Source organism: Oncorhynchus clarkii, chromosome 1 (genome assembly GCF_045791955.1).
Source record: "Oncorhynchus clarkii lewisi isolate Uvic-CL-2024 chromosome 1, UVic_Ocla_1.0, whole genome shotgun sequence".
NCBI lineage: Eukaryota > Metazoa > Chordata > Actinopteri > Salmoniformes > Salmonidae > Oncorhynchus > Oncorhynchus clarkii.
The window spans coordinates 58806113-58832731 of NC_092147.1; the positions used below are offsets into that span (position 1 = coordinate 58806113).

The 26619-nt window shown below is 43.0% G+C and overlaps 1 protein-coding gene across 1 annotated transcript; it reads left to right on the forward strand.

Annotated features, from left to right (window-relative positions):
- Positions 1 to 1618: 1618 nt before the first annotated feature.
- On the forward strand, positions 1619 to 26382 carry LOC139409286 (ribosomal RNA processing 12 homolog). Its single transcript, XM_071154209.1, has 34 exons — positions 1619 to 1846; positions 3780 to 4009; positions 5729 to 5812; positions 6093 to 6169; positions 7120 to 7225; positions 7313 to 7429; positions 7511 to 7649; positions 7913 to 8040; positions 8119 to 8217; positions 8347 to 8438; positions 8575 to 8686; positions 8762 to 8862; positions 10047 to 10161; positions 10274 to 10416; positions 10563 to 10684; positions 10761 to 10825; positions 13612 to 13774; positions 13925 to 14079; positions 14357 to 14424; positions 14586 to 14679; positions 14868 to 15026; positions 15127 to 15207; positions 15283 to 15388; positions 15493 to 15600; positions 15943 to 16100; positions 16219 to 16310; positions 19071 to 19226; positions 19330 to 19502; positions 19932 to 20042; positions 20388 to 20437; positions 25162 to 25240; positions 25342 to 25409; positions 25527 to 25609; positions 25702 to 26382. Exons 1-34 carry the CDS (start codon positions 1708 to 1710, stop codon positions 25802 to 25804), a joined length of 3876 nt encoding a protein of 1291 aa, XP_071010310.1. The 5' UTR covers positions 1619 to 1707; the 3' UTR covers positions 25805 to 26382.
- Positions 26383 to 26619: the final 237 nt, after the last annotated feature.

Consider the following 26619-nt stretch of genomic DNA (forward strand, 5'->3'; position numbering starts at 1 on the left):
TAGTATACAGCAATAGTTAAATTAGTATAACAGTATGTAAACATTATTAAAGTGACAAGCATTACATTATTAAAGAGACAAGCGTTACATTATTAAAGTGACCAGTGAGTCCATGTCTATGTACATAGGGCAGCAGCCTCTAAGGTGCAGGATTGAGTAACTGGGTGGTAGCCGGTAATGACAGTGACTAAGTTCAAGGCAGGGTACTGGGTGGAGGCCAGCTAGTGATGGCTATTTAACAATCTGATGGTCTTGAGATAGAAGCTGCTTTTCAATCGCTCTGTCCCAGCTTTGATGCACCTATACTGACCTCTCCTTCTGGATGATAGCGGGGTGAACAGGCAGTGGCTCGGGTGGTTGGTGTCCTTGATGATCTTTTTGGTCTTCCTGTGACATCAGGTGCTGTAGGTGTCCTGGAGGGCAGGCAGTGTGCCCCCGGTGATGCGTTGGGCAGACCGCACCACCCTCTGGAGAGCCCTGCGGTTGCGGGCAGTGCAGTTGCCGTACCAGGCGGTGACAAGGCCCAACAGGATGTTCTCAATGGTGCATCTGTAAAAGTTTGAGGGTTTCCCTTTCGATAACCACTCAGCAATTTCTTCAGCCTCCTGAGGTTGAAGAGGCGCTGTTGCACCTTCTTCACCACACTGTCTGTGTGGGTGGCCCATTTTAGATTTTCAGTGATGTGTACGCTGAGGAACTTTAAGCTTTTCATCACCTCCACTGCGGCCTGTTGATGTGGATTGGGGCATGCTGTCTCCTGAAGTCCACGATCAGCTCCTTAGTTTTGTTGATGTTGAGGGAGAGGTTATTTTCCTGGCACCACTCCGCCAGGGCCCTCACCTCTTCCCTGTAGGCTGTCTTGTCTGCAAACTTGATGATTGAGTTGGAGGCGTGCGTGGCCACACAGTCATGGGTGAACAGGGAGTACAGGAGGGGGCTGAGCATGCACCCTTATTGGGCTCCTGTGTTGAGGATCAGCTTAGTGGGGGTGTTGTTTCCTATCAGGAAGTCCAGGACCCAGTTGCACAAGGCGGGGTTCAGACCCAGGTCCCTGAGCTTAATGATGAGCTTGGAGGGTACTATGGATTTGAAGGCTGAGCTGTAGTCAATGAACAGCATTCTTACATAGGTATTCCTCTTGTTCAGGTGGGATAGGGCAGAGTGTAGTACGATGGTCATTGCATCGTCGGTGGATCTATTAGGGCGGTATGCAAATTGAAGTGGGTCTAGGGTGTCAGGTAAGTTGGAGGTGATATGATCCTTATCTAGCCTGTGGTGATTAATTGCACTGTCAAGGTGGAAAGGAAGTCCAGGAAAATATATATTATTGTGGATGAGGCGGAACTGTTCCATGGACTGAAAGACTTCTCGGCTGAGGAGTTGCATGGAGTAACGTCAAAAGCCTTACCATCCTCTCAGGTCATAGAGCCTGAGAAGGGAGATTTGAAGATGTTTTTATTGTTTTATTTTGGGTGGATTAAGTTAGTTTTTCCTGTCACGTATGGGTTTTATTTATACGTAGTTTTTTCAACCCCTGCCAGTTGGTGGCAGTAATAAACCTTTTTGGGTTGTAGTCTGACATAAAAGCCCCAGAAGAAGAAGAAGAAGACTTGGGCGATCGCATCCCCGCTACGTCATCAGGAGAGCGACAGAGCCACTTGCGACAAATGTTTTGCTGAGCCAGAGTGGTTTGTAGTATTTGAAAATATGGTGAAATCTGGAAAATTAAAATCTGGGGCCGCATCGAAACTGAAACGATGGAAAAAGGGACACAGCAGCGACTCGAACCCCCAGACGAGCCGATTCAGACAGGCTGCCAAAAGCCGTTTCTTCAGCCGCCCCTCGGGTAAGCATTTGCAGCGTGCTCGGCCTGAGACGAGACAACACGTGGAAAGTCAGCCACCCAGCGAAGTTAGCAAGCAGTCTGTATTACACAATTTCTAAACAAAGAAAGGCTAGCTGTTTTCAACTTTTGTAACGTGCCCAACTTTCTGGAAAGTTGTCAGTGTCGTTTGAGTCCATTCTCATTGCTGTGTTAATAATACAGCTATGCTGACATATGAGCCAAATCATATGCTAGCTTCAACTAGCCTAGTGCCGACCATAGTAGTTCTAACTAACACAATCCTATGCTACGGGCTTTGGACGGTTTTATGGTTGGGCTCATCTTGACCTAGAAAGTATTGCACTAACAAAACACTTTAATGCAATATTTCTAAACATTCGAACCCAAAACAACCTATTGTACATCCTTCAGTCTATATTTTAAGCAATAAATCACGTGATCCGTCATGCCTCAGAACTGCGTTTATACAGCGGGTGGGTCTGATCCTGAATGCTGATTGGTTAAAAGTGCATTCCAGCCGGTGTCTATTCCACAAGTTACCACCGGCTAAATCTATGACATTAAAAAGCTTATTTACTCTTAGAAAGAGGAAGGGAAGCGCTACTAAGGTACACAATAGTACATTTTGGTAGACAGAAGGTGCTCTTTGGTAAAAGGGGTAAATTGGTCATCAAATTTGGCTGCATGGCCTTAGTCAGGGAGTACAAAAAAAATACAATGCCATTGTATTCTTTTTTTGTAGTCCCTGAGGAATGCCATGCAGCTGAAACACGTCAGATTTTTAAAACTTTGTTTCTATTGAACATGCCATACTAAAGGTGTTTTAATTAATTATATGAAGTGCCTTGGTCCTCCTTTTTGATCAGCCTATTTACTCTGTTCCATCTGTCTGCGCAACCCACTGTCTCATCAGCACAGGCATATAAACTTGATCTCCACTTTAAAAAGCATCTAGACATTATCGCACACTTATTTTAAACTAACTTTTAGTTTTCAACAGCGTGGATTTGTAAACCTTACTGTCTGTCTCCGACATTTGCAACATGGTTAAAATATTCAAATTCGATCTCCAACTGTCCATTGTAATGAACGTTAGGGGTCGGGAGTCAGGTCGAGAGGGATGCAGGCAGTGTTTCTCAGCCAGTCGAAATCATGAATCAGCTGGCATAGTTTATGGATGTAAACAGACATGTAAATTGAAAAAAGGTCAAATGAAAAGAAGTGCAGCTAGTTTGCCGTCTTTCCAGCTTCAGTTTGAAGTTGTTAGCTGTGTTGTTGGCTAGCTCCTCTGAACAACAGTGTCCTGACGAGAGAGAGCACAGTTTCTATGCCAGGTGAAATCGCGCCTCATTAGCTCATTGTTATGGAAGTATTAAAATTAATTTCACTAGAAAACAGCTTAAACAAATGCAGCTACTGTTATTCTGTCTGCAATGTTTGACGTGACTGTAAGTTGCCCGTAGTTGGCTATCAAGCAAGGGATAAGAACGTTGCAATCCAGTATGGCAATGGAACATTTGGAAAGAACGACAGGATCGCGTCCATAGATACAGAACAGAAAGACTGAACGACTGGGTTGTGTCGCTGGCAACCGAACCAATAGAACGACCAGCCGGCTTGGGTAGCAACCCTAGATTTGTTTCTGGACAATATCTTGTGCAAGGATGAAATAGTATTAATAAATGCATTTAAATAAGTTAATTAAAATACGTCAATCATTATTTGAATATGTTGGTAACTCGTTTGTCTCGGGCCTAACACTGGTTCCATAATATCCTCCAAACACAGACTTCTTGGGCATTGTCACTTGATTAGAAAATGATTGAATTTGTAATTGCATTACCCAATTTGAAAACCATCATCCACAAAGAGAACCTAATGTCAGTCAATAGTACACAACCCTTAGATACTGATATCTTCTCTCGCTCTCCAGAGAAGAGTGACCTGACAGTTGATGCACTCAAGCTGCACAACGAGCTGCAGGCAGGAACCCTGGAGAGGGGTGCGGGTGACCGGGGAGATGCCTGTATGGAGGAGACGGCAGAGCAGGCCCTTTCAGAGAGGAGCGCAGGGACCTTCCTCAGCGGGTTGTCGGACTGCTCTAACCTCACCTTCAGAAAGGTGCAGCGCTTCTGGGAGTCCAACTCAGCTGCCCATAAAGAGGTGTGTAACTCTGGGGGACTGTACTATTCTAAATGACCTGGTAATTGTACTTACAGTGCATTCGGAAAGTATTCAGACCCTTTGACTTTTTCCACATTTTGTTACATTACAGCATTCTAAAAAAGTATTAAATTGTTTTTGTTCCATCAATCTACACACAGTACCCCATAATGACAATGCAAAAATCGTTTTTTTAGAAATGTTTGCAATTTATTAAATAACATTTACATAAGTATTCAGACCCTTTACTCAGTACTTTTTTGAAGCACCTTGGGCATAGATTACAGCCTCAAGTATTATTGGGTAAGATGCTACAAGCTTAACACAACTGTATTTGGAGAGTTTCTCCTAATATTCTCTGCAGATCCTCTCAAGCTCTGTCCGGTTGGATGGGGAGTGTCACTGCACAGCAGTGAGAGACTTGTCTTGTAGCCACTCCTGCGCTGTCTTGGCTGTGTGTTTAGGTTTGTTTTCCTGTTGGAAGATGAACCTTAACCCCAGTCTGGGGGCTCTGGAGCAGGTTTGCATCAAGGATCTCTCTGTACTTTGCTCCATTCATCTTTCCCTCGATCCTGACTAATCTCCCAGTCCCTGCCTCTGAAAAACATCCCCACAGCATGATGATGCTGCCACCACCATTCTTCACCGTAGGGATGATGCCAGGTTTCCTCCATACGTGACGCTTGGCATTCAGGGTTTTCTTGTTTCTCATGGTCTGAGAGTCTTTGGTTGCCTTTTCCAAGCCGGCTGTCATGTGCCTTTTACTGAGGAGTGGCTTCCGTCTAGTCACTTTACCATAAAGTCCTGATTGGTGGAGTGCTGCAGAGATGGTTGTCCTTCTGGAAAGCTCTCCCATCTCTACACAGGAACTCTAGAGCTCTGTCAGAGAGACCATCGGGTTCTTGGTCACCTCCCTGACCAAGGCCCTTCTCCACCGATTGCTCAGTTTGGTCGGACGGCCAGCTCTAGGAAGAGTCCTGGTGTTTTCCAAACTTCAATTTAAGAATGGAGGCCGTTGTGTTCTTGGGGACCTTCAATGCTTCAAAAATATTTTGTTACCCATCGCCAGATCTGTGCCTAAACACAATCCTGTCTCTGAGCTCTACGGACAATTCCTTCAATCTCATGACTTGGTTTTTGCTCTGACGTGCACTGTCAACTGTGGGACCTGTATATAGACAGTTAAACCTTTCCAAATCATGTCCAATCAATTTAATTTACCACAGGTCGCCTCCAATCAAGTTGTAGAAACATCTCAAGGAGGATCAATGGAAATAGGATGCACCTGAGCTCAATTTTGTGTCTCATAGCAAAGTCTGTGAATGCTTATGTAAATATGGTATTTCTGTTAATACATTTTCAAACATTTCTAAACATGTTTTCGCTTAGTCATTATGAGGTATTGTGTGTAGATTGATGAGGGAAAAAATGTATTTAATCAATTTTAGAATAAGGCTGTAACGTAAAAAATGTGGGAAAATACTTTCCGAATGCATTGTATGTCAGGGTTTGGCCGGGGTAGGCCGTCATTGTAAATAAGAATTTGTTCTTAACTGACTTGCCTAGTTAAATAAAGGTGAGATGAAAATGTTGTAACAGAAGCTGACATCAACGGTGTATCACTGTTGTATTGATGTTATGTTAACCTCGCCGCTGCATAGGGTCTAAACCAATTACTTGCCAAAGATATTCACTATTCGTATCGGTCTCGTCCCATAGATATGTGCAGTGCTGGCTGCGGTGACTGAGGTGATTCGATCTCAGGGAGGGAAGGAGACGGAAACAGAGTACTTTGCAGCTCTGGTGAGTAGGGCCTAATTACCGCTTGTGCCTGTCTATCATAGTTTCAATATCACTAGATGAATGACCCTCCTACAAAGGTGTAATTGCGTTGGATGCTTGCACGTGCGTACGAACTGGAGGCATATTAAGATGAATGTTATTCTCTGTTGCATTATGCTCCTGCATTGGAGTCGATCAGAATTCATACGTACAGTGGACAATACTCTGGTCTAACCAGGAGAAAAATTGTTTTTCAGACTAAACTTGGTGTGTGTGTCTTTCTCTCTCTCTCTGGTTTCAGATGACCACCCTGGAGGCAGTGGATTCAGGGGAGTCTCTGGCTGCTGTAGCCTACCTCCTCAACCTGGTTATGAAACGGTTAGTCCCACAGTTCGTCACAGCTCTCACCCATGCTAACTGTGGTCACTAGCTCTGTTTCCATAAACTTGTCCAGTGATTTAACCTGTAGTGACGCCCAGCCGGTGAACGGGACCGTTATCATCATCTGACACTAATTAGCATAACGCAACGGACATAAATCTTCCTAGAAAATATTCCTATTCATGAATATCACAAGTGAAATATATTGGAACACAGCTTAGCCTTTTGTTAATCACCCTGTCATCTCAGATTTTCAAAATATGCTTTACAGCCAACGCTAGACAAGCATTTGTGTAAGTTTATCATAGCCTAGCATAGCATTATGCCTTGCTAGCAGCAGGCAAACTTGTCACGGAAATCAGAAAAGCAATCAAATTAAATCGTTTACCTCTGAACTTCGGATGTTTTCACTCACGAGACTCCCAGGTAGACAGCCAAAGTTAATTTTTTCCTAAAATATTATTTTTGTAGGCGAAATAGCTCCGGTTGTTCTTCATGTTTGGCTGAGAAATCGCCCGGAAATTGCGGTCACCACAACGCAGAATAATATTCCAAATTAGCGCCATAATATCAACAGAAACATGGCAAACGTTGTTTAGAATCCATCCTCAAGGTGTTTTTCTAATATCTATTCGATAATATATCAGTCGGGACAATTCGTTTTTCACTCTGACCGATTGGAGTAATGGCTACCTCTGTATTTTACGCGAAAATCTCTCTCGGAGCCACCAAATTTTGGAGAGTTTGGCTGTACGTCTACCGGCCTCTTTAAAAAATGTCTCCTATCTGCCATTTCCATTACACGTCATAATTATATTTTTTGCGACAATGCTTTTGTCAAATAAACCTGGGTCAATGGAAATCTTCCTACTGTTTTAGGTCTGACTGTGGTTTATGTGTTTTAAGTATTTGTTAAGTGATTTGAATATGTATGTTGTGTCCCTCAGGGTTCCAGCACCAGTGCTGATTTGTAAGTTCTCTGACACGGCCAAAGCTCTGATGGACGTCATGTCCACCCTGGCCAGCTCAGAGTCCGCCTCCGCACTCAGATGGGTGAGTGTGTGTGTGTATGTGTCCGTCCGGCGGGTACCTTTTAACATAACTTTATTTAAATGTTCAACGTGTGTTTTCTTTCTCCAGATCCTGTCGTGCCTCTCCACTCTTTTGCGGAAGCAGGATGTTACAGTGTGGAGTTACCCGTCTACTCTGCAGACATACCACGGTCTACTCAGCTTCACTGTCCACAGCAAGCCCAAGGTACGCGCGCCCGCGCACACACACAGAGTACCTTATATTCACAATCATTTGGCAATCAATTGTTTCCACTCTCCACCTCAGATCCGTAAAGCAGCGCAGCACGGTGTGTGTTCCATCCTGAGAGGCAGTGACTTACTGTTTACAGACAACGCCCCGACCCACCACCCTGCTGCCGCGATGGCCGCCAAGTTCTGCATCAAAGAGATTGAACAGGCAGGAGGTACAACCCCCAACCTTTGGGGATTTTTTTTTTGTCCATGGTTTTATTTGAATGCAGAGGCAACGATTTACATCTGTAATTTTATTTATGAGGTCCATTGTTTTAACTCTTTACTCTCAAAGCTTTGATTGACAGGGCTTGCGGCTTGTGATTATGCTACTGCAACACTGTCTTTAAGAAGGTCTGAAGCAAAGCTAGAGAACTCAAATCGCCCCTACATGACCCTTTAATTAAGCTTCTCTTGATTTGTTATTTTTATTCAGGCAGTAAGGAGGACACCACCACCCTGCACGTCCTGGGTCTCCTGAAGGACCTCATGGTCACCTTCCCTCTCAATGCCGTCAAGTCCTGCTGTGAGACTCTGCTCAGGGTGATGACCCTCAGCCACGTGGTGAGAACACACACACATTCATACACACACACACACCTCACCTTCCCAAACTGACCTCTCCCTGCTTTCTCTCTCTAGTTGGTGACAGCATGTGCCATGCAGGCCTTCCATAAGCTGTTCAGTGGGAAACCCAACCCTGTTACCCTGTCTGCTGAACTCAATGCTCAGATCATCACGGTAAGGTCACAAAGCTAAAGTCACAGCCTGGGATCCAAAAACACCACCACATATTCATACCCCCTTTACACTGTAAACCTGGGCTGAAAATGGGTTAACGGTGCTGTGTTATGTTCTTTCTCTCTTCAGGCCCTGTATGACTACCTGCCCAGTGAGAATGATTTGCAGCCTCTACTAGCCTGGCTGGCTGTCATGGAGAAAGCCCACGTTCACCTGGCCGGGTAGGGTACTGCACCCGGGAGGGTACACTACACCAGGGTACACTACACCAGGGTACACTACACCTGCAGCAGTAAAAATATATTCTTATTTTTAGTTAACTGAATGTTCTCTCTCTCTCTCTCTCTCTCTCCTCAGTGTTCAGTCATCTCTAAGTCTGGGTCATCTCCCTCGTCTCTTCTCCACAGCCATGTCCTGCCTCCTGTCACCTCACCCACAAGTCGTCTCTGCTGCCACCAATACACTCAAGGTAAGATACTTCAAGCTCACCACTTTGTTTACACCTACCCTGTTAAGTGGCCCTAACTGTGCTCGTGTGCTGTAGACTCTGCTGTCGGAGTGTGTGGCTCCTCGCATGGAGGAGATCGGCCCCGTCAGCCCCACCGCTTCCTCTGGAAACCCTTCCTACGTCTGCAAGATGTTCCGGTGAGAACGCACGCACACACACTCACCTAGGGATAGTGCGCTCGCTCACTAGGGCTGGGTGATACGGCCTAAAACTTATAGCCGATTCATGTTCTCTTTTTTTTTCGCCAAATAAGCTTTATGCATAATTAAAGGTATTTCAAACAGTCAGGAATAAAGTTATACCTAGGCTAAACATAAGACTTCAACCATAAGACCCACTAATAGTTTAATTGTTATATCAAAATAGTTTAACCTGTTTTTGTTTTGCAATAGTCACTGATCTGGCTTTCAAGTCTCTCTATAAAAATGACCTTTTTGTTACAAGTGTAACTAGAACCATGCACATCAGCTATTAATGACCAACTTCTGGTAGAAGGCATTATAGACAATTAATACAGGTCACATAATCAAAGACAAGCCCACTGAGTAGCCAGATAATCTTTATATTTAAAGTCAAGCCAACTTTGATCTATTTGCTTGCCTACAAGGTATAACAGTTGAGCAGTTATGAATACACCTTGTCTGTCTCCAACTGTTGGAACAACATACACTGTTCACTTTCTTTAGATGTTGAAATCAAAATGGCCTACCTGGATAAGAAGAAGCTTATTTCTCAGAATGAGAACGAGTTGCCAATTCCTTACACAAATATATTTTTATGCTCAGTGCACATTTTATAAAACACAGACTACAGCGCGCGTGCGGCATGAAATTGAGTGTTAGTTTTCCACAATCATTTTCATTGATACTCCTGTCTTAGTAGGCTTTGCCCAGTCCAACATTTTGGGAGTTGATACTTAAAACGGGTATTGTTACGTAGGTAAAGTTTTCCTCTATTACGTTAAAATAATGTCTCGATGTCTTTCGGTGTCCATATGACCGATTTAAAAAAAAATATTTTTATTTGTATTTTTTATGTCGGACCAAACCTCAAATGCAAATAGTGAGTGGAAACTGCTTGTCAGAGAGGAGGAAGGGATCTTTCGTCTCTTTGTTGTGAGTGGCAGGGGGAGGGGCTTGGTGTCTGTGCTAATGAAACAAAGAACGTCCTTGATTTTTATTGCGATACAGACATTTGGAACATCAAGCTAAAACAATTTCTGTGTCACTCACTGACTCACGCAGGGGTCAAGGCATAATTAAGGAGTATATATATATTTATGTTTTGATATCTAGTTTTATGCTGCCTCTGTGTATTGTAGTATCGTGGAGGAGGGTCTGTCGTATCGTTTCCACGCCTCCTGGCCATTTGTTCTGCAGTTGCTGGGCTGCTTCTACAGAGCAGCAGGGAAACACACACACCCGGTCATGACCAAGGTAACGCTCCCCGACAGGACCAAGTTAACACACACACACAGTGGCTTTGTCATGCCCAAATACTTACCACTTGTTCTATAACTGACAATCATTTGAACTTTGTTTCTCTCAGTCTCTCCAGTCTCTAGCGGACCTGCGCTCCACCCCCCGGTTCCCGTTCTGTGGTGAGCTGGACCTGGCTGTAGGTGGTGCTGTAGAGAGCATGGGACCTGAAGTACTGCTGACCGCTGTACCGCTCAACATCACTGGACTGGAGTATGTCTGCTACTGTGATTACTGTTTGTTACTAAGTTATAGCTGTTTATTACGTTAGTGGATTATATTTGTAATTTTTTTGAAGGTTAGTTTGTATTGTGTCTTTTCAGAGTTTAATAATTGTATGTGTGTGTGTGTGTTGGCAGAGACAATCTGGAGTTCCCTCGTAGTTGGTTGATCCCTGTCATACGGGATCACGTTAAGAACACGCAACTGGCTTACTACACATCATATCTCCTGCCGCTCGCTGCCACGCTCCGACAGAGAGGTAAATTAATGGTTTGTGTGTGAGTGGGTGTAAGCGTAAACAATGCATCGCTCATTTCTGTGCCTGTGTGTTGTAGCTGAGGAGCTGGAGAAGGCTGGACAGAAACTGGAGGCTAAAGTCTACAAGACACTCCAGCTGCAGGTAAGAATCTTGTTAGAATAGGTCTCCATGCTGTGAGGGTGTTCCGTCTTATCTGTCATTTTTTATTTAAAAAAAATTTATTTTTAAATGCCTCTTTTTCTCCCCAATTTCGTGGTATCCAATTGATAGTAGTTACAGTCTTGTCTCATCGCTGCAACTCCCGTACGGACTCGGGAGAGGCGAGGGTCGAGAGCCATGCGTCTTCTGAAACCCAACCAAGCCGCACTGCTTCTTGACACAATGCCCATCCAACCCGGAAGCCAGCCGCACCAATGTGTCAGAGGAAACACTTGTACACCTGGCGATATCTGTCATTTATACCACGGCATTGCTGAATACCCCATTCTGTTTGGCTAGAAAGAGATTCTAGAGTGGTCGTTAATAACATATGTGCGGACAGTTGGAAAAGATATCGGACATCTCTGAAGTAGTTCCAACAATAGGCACTGTTTTAAATCACTGCACCATGCAGTAGGGATGCACCGATATGACATTGTTGGCCGATTAGCAATATTTTCCTTGCCAAAAAACCCAATACTGATATTTAAAATTGTAATGGCCTTTTAAGCATTCTAATACAGCTAAATAGTTGAAACACACACACACTGACAAATGTTATTTTGTTGGCATTTAGGTATGTCCCCATTACCAGTGAAACATAATCAAAACCTATTTATTTCACTTACTTGCTGTGCTGTTTCGTTTTTCGTTTGTTCAGTCGTTTCATTCTCAACGGGGATTTCATCATACATGTCAAGCAGTGAAGTTTCAGCTCTGTCTGTCCGTGGCCTCTTCTGTCGTGGGTCCTCTTCCTCGGTGCGCACTGTCACTGTGTCCGTTTCCATCTTGTCCAGCTGTGTCTAACATTTCACGTAAACCCTGTTTCTTGTCTGCGTCGAAGTAGCGGTCCTTGTACCTAGCATCGAGCATGGTGGCAACACAGTCAAGAGGATTAGTGAGAATGCCACCGAATCGCTTGTTCACAGCCTCTACTAGAGTACTTTTCCAAGTTAACCCCACGGTCTGTGTCGGCAGTTTTGTTGAGCAGGTGTTTCAATGCCATGACAGAGGGTCTGCTGCAGACACAGTTGATGAGCTTATTTCTCGAGGCAGTTGTTCGAATGGAGCTTGGTGTGTGTTCATGTTTCAAACATCTCAAATGCCATTGAACTGGCAGCCAGCGGTAAGAGAACCAGCGCGTTCGGCTTTCCTCAGTACGAAATCCTCGTCGACCCACTGTGCTGTCAGACTGCGCATGCTCATGGGGCTGACATCGCTGGTCCAAATGTCAGTCGTGAAGCTAATAGCAAGTAGCTCATGGATGTGCGTTTCATTGGAAACAGAGGTCCAACAAGGAAAAAGCATTGATTTGGGCTCCCGAGTGGCACAGCGGTCTGAGACACTGCATCTCAGTGCTAGAGGCTTCACTACAGACCCTGGTTCGATTCCAGGCTGTATCACAACTGACCATGATTGGGAGTCCCATCGGGCAGCGCACAATTGGCCAGCGTCGTTGGGGTTTGGCCGGGCTAGGCCGTTATTGTAAATAAGAATTTGTTCTTAACGGACTACTTAAATAAAGGTAAAAAAATATTTGTTTCTAGAGATGTATTTTTTACAGCGTCTGAAGATAGTGAGCTTTGAGCATGATTTTCTCTGATCCCTCTTTTACTATGTTGCAGTCATGACGCAAGTGGCGCTCGTGCTCTCATACTCCAACATGCTTTTACGTTTGACCAGCTGTTTTCAGTGGAATTTGGTTGTCATATTGGCAGATTTTCTAGCAACAAACAATTTAGCTAGCTTCGAGCCTAGTGTTTGATTTGCAATGCCAATGAACAGTAAGAAACAGTGTCCTGACTCCTGGCTAGACGGGAACTTTTTCTGTACCAGCCGAAATCGGCCATCTGCATAGGCTACTTGTTATGGATGTATCCACATAAATGTCACTAGAAAACAGCTTAAGCCAATGCTGTTAATCTAGCGGCCCTGTTTGACGTGATTTTGTTAGCTGTGAAGGCAATGAATAAGAATGCTTCCAGCCTGCGTAGCAATCGAATATTATAATTAACTACTGGTGCACGTCTCTAGAAACCTTTTACCAAAATAACAAATGGCCAGTCCGCTTCTCTAGCAACCTAACCAATAGAACGAACGACCAGGTTTAGTGGAAGGATGAAATGGTATGAATTTACTTACCGACTGAAAGTATCGCTAAAAGTCAATTCGTAAATTTGTGCTTTAGTTTTGATTGGGTGGAATAAACCGCTCCGCATCGCCCATTATTCCCCCCCCCCCCCTGACAGTGTCAGTGTTTTATCCCTTACATATCTACCAGACTTGAGTGTTGTCTCTCTCCTTGCATTCCTGTCAAAGCTATTGTGTACGTCCTGTCATAGCTGTACTATTCCTACTTAGGCCATATACATTTAATGACATGTTTAACGGATGCCCCTCATTTTTCTTAATAAAACAAAAAAATTGCTTCCAGTAAAGAGAGACAGAACTTTCTCAAATTATGGCTGAACTATGCCTCTTAAACTCATATTTCTTGATTAGGCTGCTAGGTTTTGACTAATTTTTATTTTTTTTGCTCGCCTCACTTTAAAAACAACATTTAATACAATTTGTATGGCCTCTTGGTGTTCCGACACTGAGGTGTTGTGTGTCCCTGTCACATCTGCACCATGATAAGGTGTTTCGTTTTCTCCCGGTGATATGGTGTGTTCTGTGATAGTGTGTCCATTCCTGGACCGTACTCACTGGTGTGTTTCTGCTCTCGTCAGATCTGGACCATGCTGCCAGGGTTCTGTGTGGGGCCCTTGGACCTGCTGGTGTCGTTTAAAGGTGTAGCAAGGGCACTGGGCATGGCCATCAACGAACGGCCTGACCTACGACTGACCATCTGCCAGGCCATACGCACACTCATCACCAAGAGCTGTAACACCGGTACACGCACGCACGCACACAAACATAAAGCCTAGGCATTAGCTCAAGTTTCTCATGTGATGATAGTTCCCAGAACCTCCTCTACTACACACACACACACGCTATGTAGGTCAGTTGCTAAACTCTCCTCTGCTATGTTCCCCCTAATAGAAGAGGAGAAGGCGGAGGTGGGGCGTTTTGCTAAGAACTTCCTGCCCATCCTGTTCAACGTGTTCAGCCAGCAGCCTGCTCCTGGAGACATTGCCCCCTACAGGATGGCTGTCCTAGACACCATTAAAGTCTACCTGACTGTCACAGACCCACAGGTACACACTCTGGCTCCTTAACGATCACAATTTTTCTTTTGATTTCCTCGCCTCCTTCTCAAAACGCAATGGAGGATAAGTTCCAAAATTCTTCTCCTCTGACTTCTCCTCCCCTGAGTTTTGAGAAGGCGAGAAGAGAAGATTCACGGAACCTAGGAAAAACTGAGAGCCTCTTTCATGCTCATTCATTTAGACACACACCTCCATGCCTCAACAAAATGCCTAACAAAAATGTATGTTTTGTCTCCTGGTGGTGGTGTAATGTTTTACCTCTCAGATGGTGTGTACCTTCCTATCGAAAGCTACAGAAAGACTCAGCAGCCCAGACAGCACTGAGTTCATACGGTAGGAATGTGCTTAGTTAGTTGTGTTTGGGGTGAATTATAAGATTACATTTCTGTATTACAATTGAATTGCCAATTCAATTACTGTACAATGCCAAGACCACATTCCTATTAACATTTAACAAAATGAAATCAGAATCTTACATCTGTGTCTCCCCCCAGGTTGTCTGTCATGGACCTGATGGTTGCCATGGCACCCTGTGTAGATGAGGTCACAATGAGTCAGACCTTTGAGCTGATTAGGCCATACCTGGAGGTTAGGACACGTGACATTTTGACTGCGCAAAGATGTGGAGATGTTTTCCAAACCAGCCATATTATTTTAAATGCTAAACACGTCACTTTTAGCGTAATATATTGTTTAGATTACCAGGAGTTGAATAACAGATTTATTTCCCCCCCACAACTCATACATGTTTCCCTTTCTGATTTTTGGGTGTGTAGAATAAGGAGCCACACATGCAGAAGAAGGCATACCGTGTATTGGAGGAGATGTGCGGTGGAGAGAGGGAGGAGTGTAGATCTTTCGTTCTCTCTCACCTAGAGACGCTCAAACACGTTCTGCTGGGGACACTGAAGAATGCTTCATCTCCCGCCAAGAGGGTAAGACTGTGTGTGCTCCTCGCCCTTAACTGAGTGCAAGGACGGCTCAACCAGCTTAATTTTGTCTAACTCTCCCTCTTGTTCCCTTTTCCTCTCTCAGCCCAGACTAAAGTGTCTTATCCACATTGTGAAACAGCTGAGTGATGAACACAGAGACTTCATCACTGCCCTGCTACCAGAGGTATACACACACACACACGCGCACACATACTCACGCTAGCACTCACACACTTACACTATTCTTTAACTCTCCTAGGTGATCATATGTACTAAGGAGGTGTCAGTGGGAGCTCGTAAGAACGCCTACACTCTACTGGTGGAGATAGGAAACGCTTTTATCAGGTTCTGTGGAGATGCCAAAGGTAAGGATTACTCGACCAGAGGCATTTGGTTAGGCTACATGTCCTCTAGATTCTTACTGTCACGGAGAGTTACTCCCTGTCTTTCTGTCCCTGTCCCTCTGTAGAAGCCTTGGAGCAGTACCTACTGTTGGTCTACGTGGGGCTGACCGGCTCGGTCACGATGATCACATGTACAGTCCTGGCTCTCACCAGACTGGTCTTTGAGTACAAAGGTAAACCAACTCTATTCCCCTCACACTGACACTGTTTACGGTGTGTGTTTATGGTGTGTTTATGTCCCTCTAGTTCAGGGCTTTCAAACTTGTTTCATGGAGGGTCGAGTGTCTGCTGGTTTTCATTCATTCTTTCCTTTCAATTTGTATCCAATTAAGACGTAGACAACCAGGTGAGGGGACTTCCTAACTCATCAGTGACCTTAGTTGATCAATCTAGTACATGGGAGGAGTGGAAATCGCAGACACTCGGCCCTCCGTGGCATGGGTTTGACAGCCCTGCTCTAGCTGATTTCATCACTGGCGCAGCTGTTACAAAGTGTGTGTGTGTGTGCGTGTCAGACTCTATAGACATGGGATCGATGGAGCACCTCCTACACAACGTGTGCCTGCTGCTGACGTCTCGGACCAGGGAGATTGTGAAAGCAGCGCTCAGCTTCGTCAAGGTCATCCTCTTCGTCATGGACCCCAAGACACTGGCTGGACACGTCACTGTGATGGTAGGGTTGTGTGCGGTTTGTGTTGGGTTTCTGGGTCTGTGTAGCAGAAAACCACTTATGTTGGTGCTGAAGTTGGTTAGCTAAACTTTGCTTGAACATGGTTGTGTGTCTCTCTCAGATGGAGGGTGTTGGGAACATCAAGGATGACGTTAGAAGACACTTCAGGACGAAACTGAAAAACATTTTCACCAAGTTCATCAGGAAGTTTGGGTAAGTTTAGGAAACATATTTGATTTGACACTTTTCACTCTATCTTGCTAGAGGATTAGCCTTATGTGGATCTGAGTTGAAGAGTGGCATGCTGTATCTGTTTTTATCAATACCCACATGGCAGTAATGGACAGGGACATACGTGGATATTGTACATACATTGGCATAGATGTTCCATATCCTGTATGATACGTGTTTTGTCCGAGGTACTTGGTACACCCCTAATAATGATGTCATTCACAAGGGGGGGGGGGGCACGTCTAAGACCTCTCTCTCACACACACACAGTCAGTTCGCTGAGCCAGTAGATAATCTTTGGGGGAGATGTGCGAGAGGGACTGATTTTAAGTGAATTAATAAAGTTTGTGGCAATACGCTTTGCATATTTTGTGGGCGTTTCACAAAGAACGAGGGGAGTTTATTGATGTTAGCTTCAACTGTAAGCTAGCAAGGAAGGTTAGACGGCCAAGCTGAAATCTTATCGGTATCACCTTGCATTGTAAAGGCATTGTTTTTGTAACCGCTTCTACATGCCGTGTTGCATTATTCAAGAGTGTTAGCTCCCCACTCATGCTGCACAGAAGGGGGACATCGGCTGCGCTGATAGACTGACTTGATCCGTGAGACACAGTTGACATTACCGGAAGTAACAAACTCTAGTACCGAAAACAACTTATTTCATGTTCAGTATTGGAAGAAGTACAGAAGTTTCAGTACGCCGTTCAACACTACATGGGCATATGGTTTACATCATTTTCATGCTCATCAAACCATTGTGACCACGCTTGCCCTGTGGATGGGGGAATTGCCATGGTAGCCAAAATACCGGCCTGCCCCAAATTTTTATAGATGACTTTAAGCATTATGGGATGTTAGTCGGGGATGTTATACCTACCTACAGGGGTTCTAAAATCCCAACTCAAATGGCTAAATGATCCATGGTATGACTCTTACAACAATTCCATATGTTACCTAGATATCGCGAACCAAGGATGTAGACTTAACTCCGGAACCACACCTGTGTGGAAGTATCTGCTTTCAATATATACTATCGGTCAAAAGTTTTAGAACACCTACTCATTCAAGGTTTTTTATTTTTTACCATTTTCTACATTGTAGAATAATAGTGAAGACATCAAAACTATGAAATAACACATCAGCACTCCATCAGTCTCCTTCTTGGTCAAATAGCCCATACTAAGCATGGAGGTGTGTTGGGTCATTGTCCTGTTGAAAATCCAATGATAGTCCCACTAAGCCCAAACCAGATGGGATGGGGTATCGATGCAGAATGCTGTGATAGCCATGCTGGTTAAGTGTGCCTTAAATTCTAAATAAATCAGTGTCACCAGCAAAACACCCCCACACCATAACACCACCACCTCCATGCTTCACGGTGGGAAATAATCATGCGGAGATCTGTTCACCCACACCCAAAATCTCCAATTTGGACTCCAGACCAAAGGACACATTTCTACCGGTCTAATGTCCATTGCTTGTGTTTCTTGGCCCAAGCAAGTCTCTTCTTCTTATTGGTGTCCTTTAGTAGTGGTTTATTTGCAGCAATTCAACCATGAAGGCCTGATGGTTTTTGTGACAGCACTTGAAGATACTTTCAAAGTTCTTGAAATGTTCCGTATTGACTGACCTTCATGTCTTAATGTGATGATCGACTGTCATTTTCTCTTTGCTTATTTGAGCTGTTCTTGCCATAATATGGACTTGGCCTTTTACCAAATAGAGGTATGTTCTGTATACCTCCCCACCTTGTCACAACACAACTGATTGGGTCAAACGCATTAAGAAGGAAAGAATTTCCACAAATTAACTTAACAAGGCACACCTGTTAATTGAAATGCATTCCAGGTGACTACCACATGAAGCTGGTTGGGAGAATGCCAAGAGTGTGCTAAGCTGTCATCAAGGCAACGGGTGGCTACTTTGACGAATCTCAAAAATAAAATATATTTGTATTTGTTTAACACTTTTTTTGGTTACTACATATGTGTTATTTCATAGTTTTGACGTCTTCACTATTATTATATAATGTAGAAAATAGTAAAAATAAAGAAAAACCCTTAAATGAGTAGGTGTTCTAAAACTTTTGACCGATAGTGTACACTGAAAAATATATATAAACGCAACATTTAAAGGGTTGGTCCCATGTTTCATGAGTTGAAATATAAGATCCCAGAAATTTTCCAAACGCACAAAAAGCTTTACTCTAAAATGTTGTGCACTAATTTGTTTATATCCCTGTTAGTGAGCATTTCTCCTTTGCCAGTATAATCCATCCACTTGATAGGTGTGGCATAGCAAGAAGCTGATTAAAATCATGTGAAATACATTGATTAGGGCCTAATTCATTTATATTGACTGATTTCCTTATATGAACTGTAATTCAGTATAATTGTTGCATTTATATTTTTGTTCAGTGTACTTTATGTTCCCTCATTTACTCAAGTGATTCCATTATTTTCGCAGTTACCTGCACGTTATAAAACATTCAAGTTAAAAAACAAGTGAAATCATGACGATATGTACATTTAGGGCAATGTACATTGTGAAGGGGACTGGCCACCCCTCATAGCCTGTTTCTTCCTAGGTTTTGGCCTTTCTAGGGAGTTTTCTAGCCACCGTGCTTCTACACCTGCATTGCTTGCTATTTGGGGTTTTAGGCTGGATTTCTGTACAGCACTTTGTGACATCAGCTGATGTATGTAAGAAGGGCTATATAAATAAATTTGACTTGATTTGTAGGTTTGAGTTGGTGAAAAGCAAGCTGCCTGTGGAGCATCATAAGGTGTTGGTGAACATCCGTAAGGCTGAGGCCAGAACCAAGAGATCGAGACTGGCGGACGAAGACCACGACGACTCAGACAGCGGGGACGACAAGCCAAAAGCCCGGGGAGCGAGGTATACACACGCTACACTACTCTTGACTCCGTAATACACATCTTAACATTCGAGATGTGACTTTCTCTCTTCATCACTTCTTCTTTCCTCTTCCCTCCCTCAGTATTGAGGAGATCTTGGCCGAGTCGGACTCTGATATGTCAGATGACGAAAGGCCTAAGGGCGCTAAGACCCAGAAGAAGCCCACAAAGCAGAAGGGGCGGGCCTGGCTGAAGGAGGGACAGGGAGACGAACCACTCAACTTCCTGGATCCCACTGTCTCCCAGAGGGTCTTGGGTAATGGAGCCTTTATTCTCAACTTTGTGGTGTTGAAACTACTGCTGTGTTTCATTCCGGGGAGCGTATTTCCTTCCCTTTGGTCATTCAGATCAGGATGAAACGTCTAGAACTACTGCTAACATCCACCCGGTTGTCTCCGATCAACAAAGAGAAGTGATCGAGGGAAGGAAGGATTGTCTGGAATGAAATATGACTAATGTTGATCTAGATTTGTTCATTAGGACATGCAAAGGAAAATGTTTTAAACATTTTGCGATATGAAAATGAGCAGTTCTTATTCGACAAGTCAATGTAGTTTCTTGCTGTTAATGTCAGTTTTCTTTTTGGTGCTTAAGGATCACGACCCATGGTTTTTGGTAGACAAGGAGATTAATTGTTTTGTATGGAGAGTGTATGTATTGACCTGGGAGTGTGTGTGTGTTTCAGCCACCAACCCAGACATGAAGAAGAGGGCAAAAGTTCAGCACAACTTCAAGGTCACGTCAGACGGAAGACTCATCATCAAAGAGGACAATGACGAGGGAGACAAGACTAAAGGTAGTAGGACACACACACACAGACACCCAAACTCACTCTTTGTTATGGGAGTAGAGAGAGAAGTGATCTGAACTTCTCTTCAACCACATTTTCATCTAACTAATTAAAATAAAGTATATATTTTATCTTCCAGTTTGTGGAAATGGAAATTAGTATTTTGCCTTCACCCACATTACTCCATCTCTACATCTAGTAATAGTCTATCATAACCTGCTTCTGCTTTCTCTTTGCGGTCCAGGTTGGGTTACTGTGTAGCTAAATTATGATGTGAAAAGGGCTTTATAAATCCACAAATCCATCTTTTTTGTTCACATTTCAGTATGATGTTTCTCTCTTCCCTTACAGATGATGAGGGAGAGATGAAAGACATTCTGGAGGAGGCTGGAGTCAAGAGTGTGAGTATCCATCAGCGTTGCCTACTGATTTTCCACGTTACCATGGGATCTGTGCTCACTGTGGCGACTTCCTTTCCTAGACGCGGTACACGACCTCCCCATGTCCCGAATAAAGCTCCTTTCATGTTGTAGCATCGGGACAATATGCACAAACACTCGTGAAACCGGCTTCATCGGAGGGATTACAACCCGTTTGATTACAACCCAACCTGTTAAATGCGTCAACCCTAAAGTCCACTCAAGCCACATTTTCACTTCGGCTGCATTTACAAAGGCAGCCTAATTCCGTTTTTTTTTTTTTGGGCCGCTTAATTGGTCTTTTGACAAATAATTTGATAATTGTGCAACATGTCAGAATTGGGCTGCCCATGTAAACGCAGCCCAAGTCTCCCATTGTCATTAATTAGGTTGGATAAAGTTAGGATTTGCCAAAAAATGAATATCATTGCGTAAGAAGTTGCCTGCTGAGATTAATGACACAAGGGTGGGAAGAGTACTGAATATTCTACTTAAGGTAGAAGTACAGTTTAACCTCATTCGATGTAATGGCAAAACGTAGATTTCCGCCTAAATAGACATACCCAAAAGTACATGCTATTCATGTGTAATTACATGATTTTGACATGCAAAAACTTGGTATATATTTGGAAAGAAACAACTGGGAGATTGAGGAAATGATAGGAGTTGAAGTCGGAAGTTTACATACACTTAGGTTGGAGTCATTAACTTGTTTTTTTTCAACCACTCCACAAATTTCTTGTTAACGAACTATTGTTTTGGCAAGTCGGTTAGGATATCTACTTTGGCATAACACAAGTAATTTTTCCAACAATTGTTTACAGACAGATTATTTCACTTATAACTCACTATCACAATTCCAGTGGGTCAGAAGTTTACATACACTAAGTTGACTGCGCTTTTAAACATCTTGGAAAATTCCAGAAAATGATGTCATGGCTTTAGAAGCTTCTAATAGGCTAATTGACATCATTTGAGTCAATTGGAGGTGTACCTGTGTATGTATTTCAAGGCCTACCTTCAAACTCACTGCCACTTTGCTTGACATCATGGGAAAATCAAAAAAAATTAGCAAAGACTTCACACAAAATATTGTAGACCGCCACAAGTCTGGTTCATCCTTGGGAGCAATTTCTAAACACCTGAAGGTACCACGTTCATCTGTACAAACAATAGTATGCCAGTATAAACACCATGGGACCACACAGCCGTCATACCGCTCAGGAAAGAGAGGCGTTCTGTCTCCTAGACAGAATGTGAATGATGCTGGAGGAATGTGCTTTAGTACGAAAAGCACAAATCTCAGAACAGCAGCAAAGGACCTTGTGAAGATGCTGGAGGAAACCGGTACAAAAGTATCTATATCCACAGTAAAAACGAGTCCTATATTGACATAAACTGAAAGGTCGCTCAGCAAAGAAGAAGCCACTGCTCCAAAACAGCCATAAAAAAAGCCAGACTACGGTTTGCAGCTGCACATGGGGACAAAGATCATACTTTTTGGAGAAATGTCCTCTGGTCTGATGAAACAAAAATAGAACTGTTTGGCCATAATGACCATCATTATGTTTGGAGGAAAAAGGGGGAGGCTTGCAAGCCGAAGAATACCATCCCACCCATGAAGCACGGGGTGGCAGCATGTTGTGGGGGTGCTTTGCTGCAGTAGGGACTGGTGCACTTCACAAAATAGATGGCATCATGAGGAAAGAAAATGATGTGGATATATTGATGCAACATCTCAAGACATTTAGTCGGGAAGTTTAAGCTTGTTTGCAAATGGGTCTTCCAAATGGACAATGACCCCAAGCATACTACCAAAGTTGTGGCAAAATGGCATAAGGACAACAAAGTCAAGGTATTGGAGTGGCCATCACAAAGCCCTGACCTCAATCCTATAAAATGTGTGGGCAGAACTGGAAAAAGTGTGTGCGAGCAAGGAGGCATACAAACCTGACTCAGTTACACCAGCTCTGTCAGCAGGAACGGGACAAAATTCCCCCAACTTATTGTGGGAAGCTTGTGAAAGGCCTGAAACGTTTGACCCAAGTTAAACAATTTAAAGGCAATGCTACCAAATACTAATTGAGTGTATGTAAACTTCTGACCCACTGGGAATGTGATGAAAGAAATAAAAGCTGAAATAAATAATTCTCTCTACTTTTATTCTGACATTTCACATTGTTAAAATAAAGTGGTGATCCTAACTGACCTATGACCCGAGAATTGTTTTCTATTATTAAATGTCAGGAATTGTGAAACACTTTAGCCAAATACATTTAAACTTAAGTTTATGTAAACGTCCATATGTCCACAGTTTCTGGTTAGGGTAGATTCTAATAGTCACAGTGGGTACAACTTCTCCTATACACTTCCTGATAAACTCAGTCACCGTGTATCAGTGTATTCGTCTATGTTATTCTCAGATGCTTCCCGGAACATATCCCAGTCCGCGTGATCAAAACAATCTTGAAGCGTGGATTACGATTGGTCAGACTAGCGATGAATATTCCTTTTTCAAACTCCCGAAAGTGCCTAAACATTTAGCCTAGACATATCCAATGTATTGTCCCCACATACAAATTAACTGTTTCTAAAAAAAAAAAAAAACATATAAAAGCAACAGATATACACACAATAATATATAAAAATGTCTTATCAACTTGGTTACACACGTGTCCTTCACTAAAAAAGGTGCAAGAATAGAAATAAGCTGAACTTTACAAATGGCTTTTGTTTTGCATCAAAAGTGTAGATTAGATTCCACTTTCACCATAGCTTGTGCATGTCGTTACTTGTCTCTTGGCATGCGAGTTGGATAGTGGCACTCACCTTGTTGATAGTTGTGAGGTTGATTTGGGCCCCCAATTCAGCCATTCCCAACACCAACTGCTCTCGGAAGGCCAACTGGGAAAGAGGGGTTTGACCTTTTTGCTTTGGTCATCTGCTTGTGGAGATTTAACGCTTTTTTATTGTAGCAATGTCCACAAAGTGTTGAAATAGTCTTCTACTATTTCCTGGTCTTGTGGAGGACCTGGTAGTAGTGCAAATAGAAGCACAAATAAACAATGGTCATGAGAGTTTATTGGCCTCTCCAAAGTTACAAGGATGAAACGGCATACAGTGAACTAATATGAAACATGGACAATAACTACTTTGGAATTATATAACATTGAAATGACTTGTTACATAGGCCTATGTAAACTAAATAAAAAGCGCAAAATGCAGACAACTTATAACTACTCTAAAAGGGGATCCAATCCTCCCGGAAAGCAATCGGCCAAGTCGAAATCCTCGTTGTCCAAATATTTTGTACGTTTTTTTTCCCCTCCCCTTGAGAAGCCATCTTTTATGCTAAAGCGATATCACTTTAATTTCAGTCTGTTTACATTGTTAATGTAGCGTGCTCTGTGCGTCTTGTCTCTGAGCCAGGTAGCAATATTTTGCATTACGCATAAAAGGTTCTAGGCCTTGCTTTGTCCCACCCAGGTGAACTGCATATCCCTGGAAAGCTTATCTCATTGGCTACAAAACTGTCAATGTGCCATAACCAATCCACTGTGTAATGGATGCCTACAGTGTGTAAGCAAGCAACATATTTTTGATGCGCAAAGATATAGTCACTCGGTGGACATTCAATGTTGCTATTAAGTCATTTTCCGATAACATTGTCAATATGTTAGATTTGTTCCTACCAACCTAAGGATTCATTTGATACCCCCATGTTGCTATAGGTCAAACACAGACCAAATCGAAGCTTACCTTGTAAGATGTTTGGTGAAAACGTTGAGCGAAATAAACATTTTGACTCTTGGGGCTGGTGATCAATAACTGTAGGTCACAGGCAGACAAATAATATATTCCCATGATTTGTGGAGCCCTGGCTGTCGGTGTGTATCAACGTATTCAGTGTTTATTTTGTTTATGCTTCACAACGCTAACCGGAATGTAGGTAGTAGCCATCTTGAAATTAGGTCATCGGCTCGGCCTCCCCTTATATATTTGTATGCCAAAATATATGGTAGTAAATCACACCCAAGATTTAATTTCAGCTTTCCGTAGACACCCAGCTTTTGCAGATAGCCCCTATCGTTCTCATACCAGACTTTACAATTAAGAGGGTAATGACATTTTACTCAAGTAGAAGTCAAATTACTGGTGTAAAAAAACAACGTAATAAGTAGCTTATTTAAAAGGTACTCAGAGTAAAAGTAATTGAGTTATTAAAGATTGACCTTGAGAATTAGCTAATTTCGTTATTATAACAATTTTCAGGTAATCTTATCTTTTCCATGCATTAAAGGAAGATATTAAATTTAATGTACAGTAGGAACTAGGTTAATTTATTTTATCAGACTTCAATATTCTTCAGACTCCAGAAATAAACAATTGTAATTCTTTCAACCATCAATCACTCATTCACCCCTCTGTTACTTTTTACTGTCATGGAACTGGCTGATATTCACTCAATCACCCATTTACACTCTTTCCCTCACTCACATGCTCCCCCACTCACCAGGGTGGAAAGAGTACTGAAAAATCCCACTCAAGTAGAATAACTGTTACTGACTAAAAAAAATACTTGAGTACCAGTACTCGTAAAAGCTACTCTGACAGTAACAAGAGTATTTGAAATGTGTTACTTCCTACCTCTGCTGACACAACTTCTGAAACCTTTGACCCCCCCCCCCCATCTCTTTCTCTCTCAGATAAAGACTAAGAGGAGGACATTCCGGGATGGTCACTACGATGATGACATGGAGATTGAACCCCAGCTGAAATACAAAGGTACAGCTGACTATAAGTCTGTCTATTTGTCTGTGTGTTCTGGTTGCTGGTCTCAGCCATCTCTTGTGTGTATGCATTCATGCAAGTTTTCTTTCTTTCAGCTGGAGGCTCGGGGATCCACAGACCTCTGGGTGGGAGCAGAGACCTGGGGGGAGACTACAAGGCCAAGGTGACACATGCACACAGGCAGTGTGTTTAGGTTGATTTCAAGCGTGGACTATTGGTCAGCTCTTTGTTGAATCTCCGCAAGGCTGAAGTGTGTTTTTTTTGTTTGTTTTTTCTCCAGAAGGGTAAAGGAGATGTGAAGAGGAAAGGAAAGGTTGATCCATATGCCTACATCCCTCTGAGGAAAGCACAGCTCAACCGCAGGTAAACGCATAGCAATGAACTAGTAATAAACATTGTAGTAGAGTTGTAATGGCGAAAGCTTAATAACCCTTTGTTGTTGTTTGTGTGTGTAGGAAGAAAGCAAAGATGCAGGGCCAGTTTAAAGGCATGGTGAGAGGGGCCCAGAAGGGAGCGCAGTCTGGGAAGAGGATGCAAAGGAACAAGAGGAGGGCCTGAAAAGTTTACATCCCAATGGTTGAATGTGTGTCCTTCTGCCTGTTTTCCAAGAGGGTCTGTGCATAGAAATCTAATTAAAGCTAATTCTATGGGTCTGAGTCTATGCAGTTTATTGCTCAGGCATACCCCCCCCCCCCCCCCCCCCCCTGAACAAGCAGTCCATGTATGTCTGCGAGAAACAGAATGGGAGAAGGAACGAGAAGAGGATTTGAAAAGGTCTTCAAATGGATCTGTAGATTTCTCTTTTTGGTCGGTCTTGCCTAATTCCCATTGTTATCAATGGATACAATCAGGCATACACATGCAACTTTAGCTTTATAGGTGTGTTCAATTAAAATGTGTAAAGATGGATAAACATCTGTTTTTAAATGTATTTATGTTCCCTACTTTAAAGGATGGAAAAAAAATGTTGATGGTGTGAAAATTAAGAATGACTTGTTATTGCTCTGTTTGACCACTAGATGGTGGTCTAGATTGCGGTTGAATATAAACAAGAGTTGGTTAAAATTCATATTCCAGCGCATGAAATTAGGATTACTGTTTGAATGTATTAAACTATTGATTCATCAGACTTAAAACAGTTTTCTTTGTTTAAGATTGGCATGAAGGAAGTAGTTAACAGAAGTGGGTTTTTGCCGAATTCAAAATCAACAACTAGCCCCAGACACTTCTCCATTTAGATTTGATTAACATCAGCAATATGGCTTCTATAAGACGTACACTCATCCCTTTCTTCCAGATCTACAAGGCGGCATACCAAATTGGCTGTAGGGTTGGAGAGGCTGGGAGTTTATCCTTGGGAGGCTTTGGCTGTA

Coding starts and splice junctions, on each gene's coding strand:
- LOC139409286 (XM_071154209.1), top strand. CDS start 1,708: ATGGTGAAATCTGGAAAATTAAAATCTGGGGCCGCATCGAAACTGAAA. Junction 5,813..6,092: donor CAGAGTACTTTGCAGCTCTG/GTGAGTAGGGCC, acceptor CTCTGGTTTCAG/ATGACCACCCTGGAGGCAGT. Junction 7,650..7,912: donor AGAGATTGAACAGGCAGGAG/GTACAACCCCCA, acceptor ATTTTTATTCAG/GCAGTAAGGAGGACACCACC.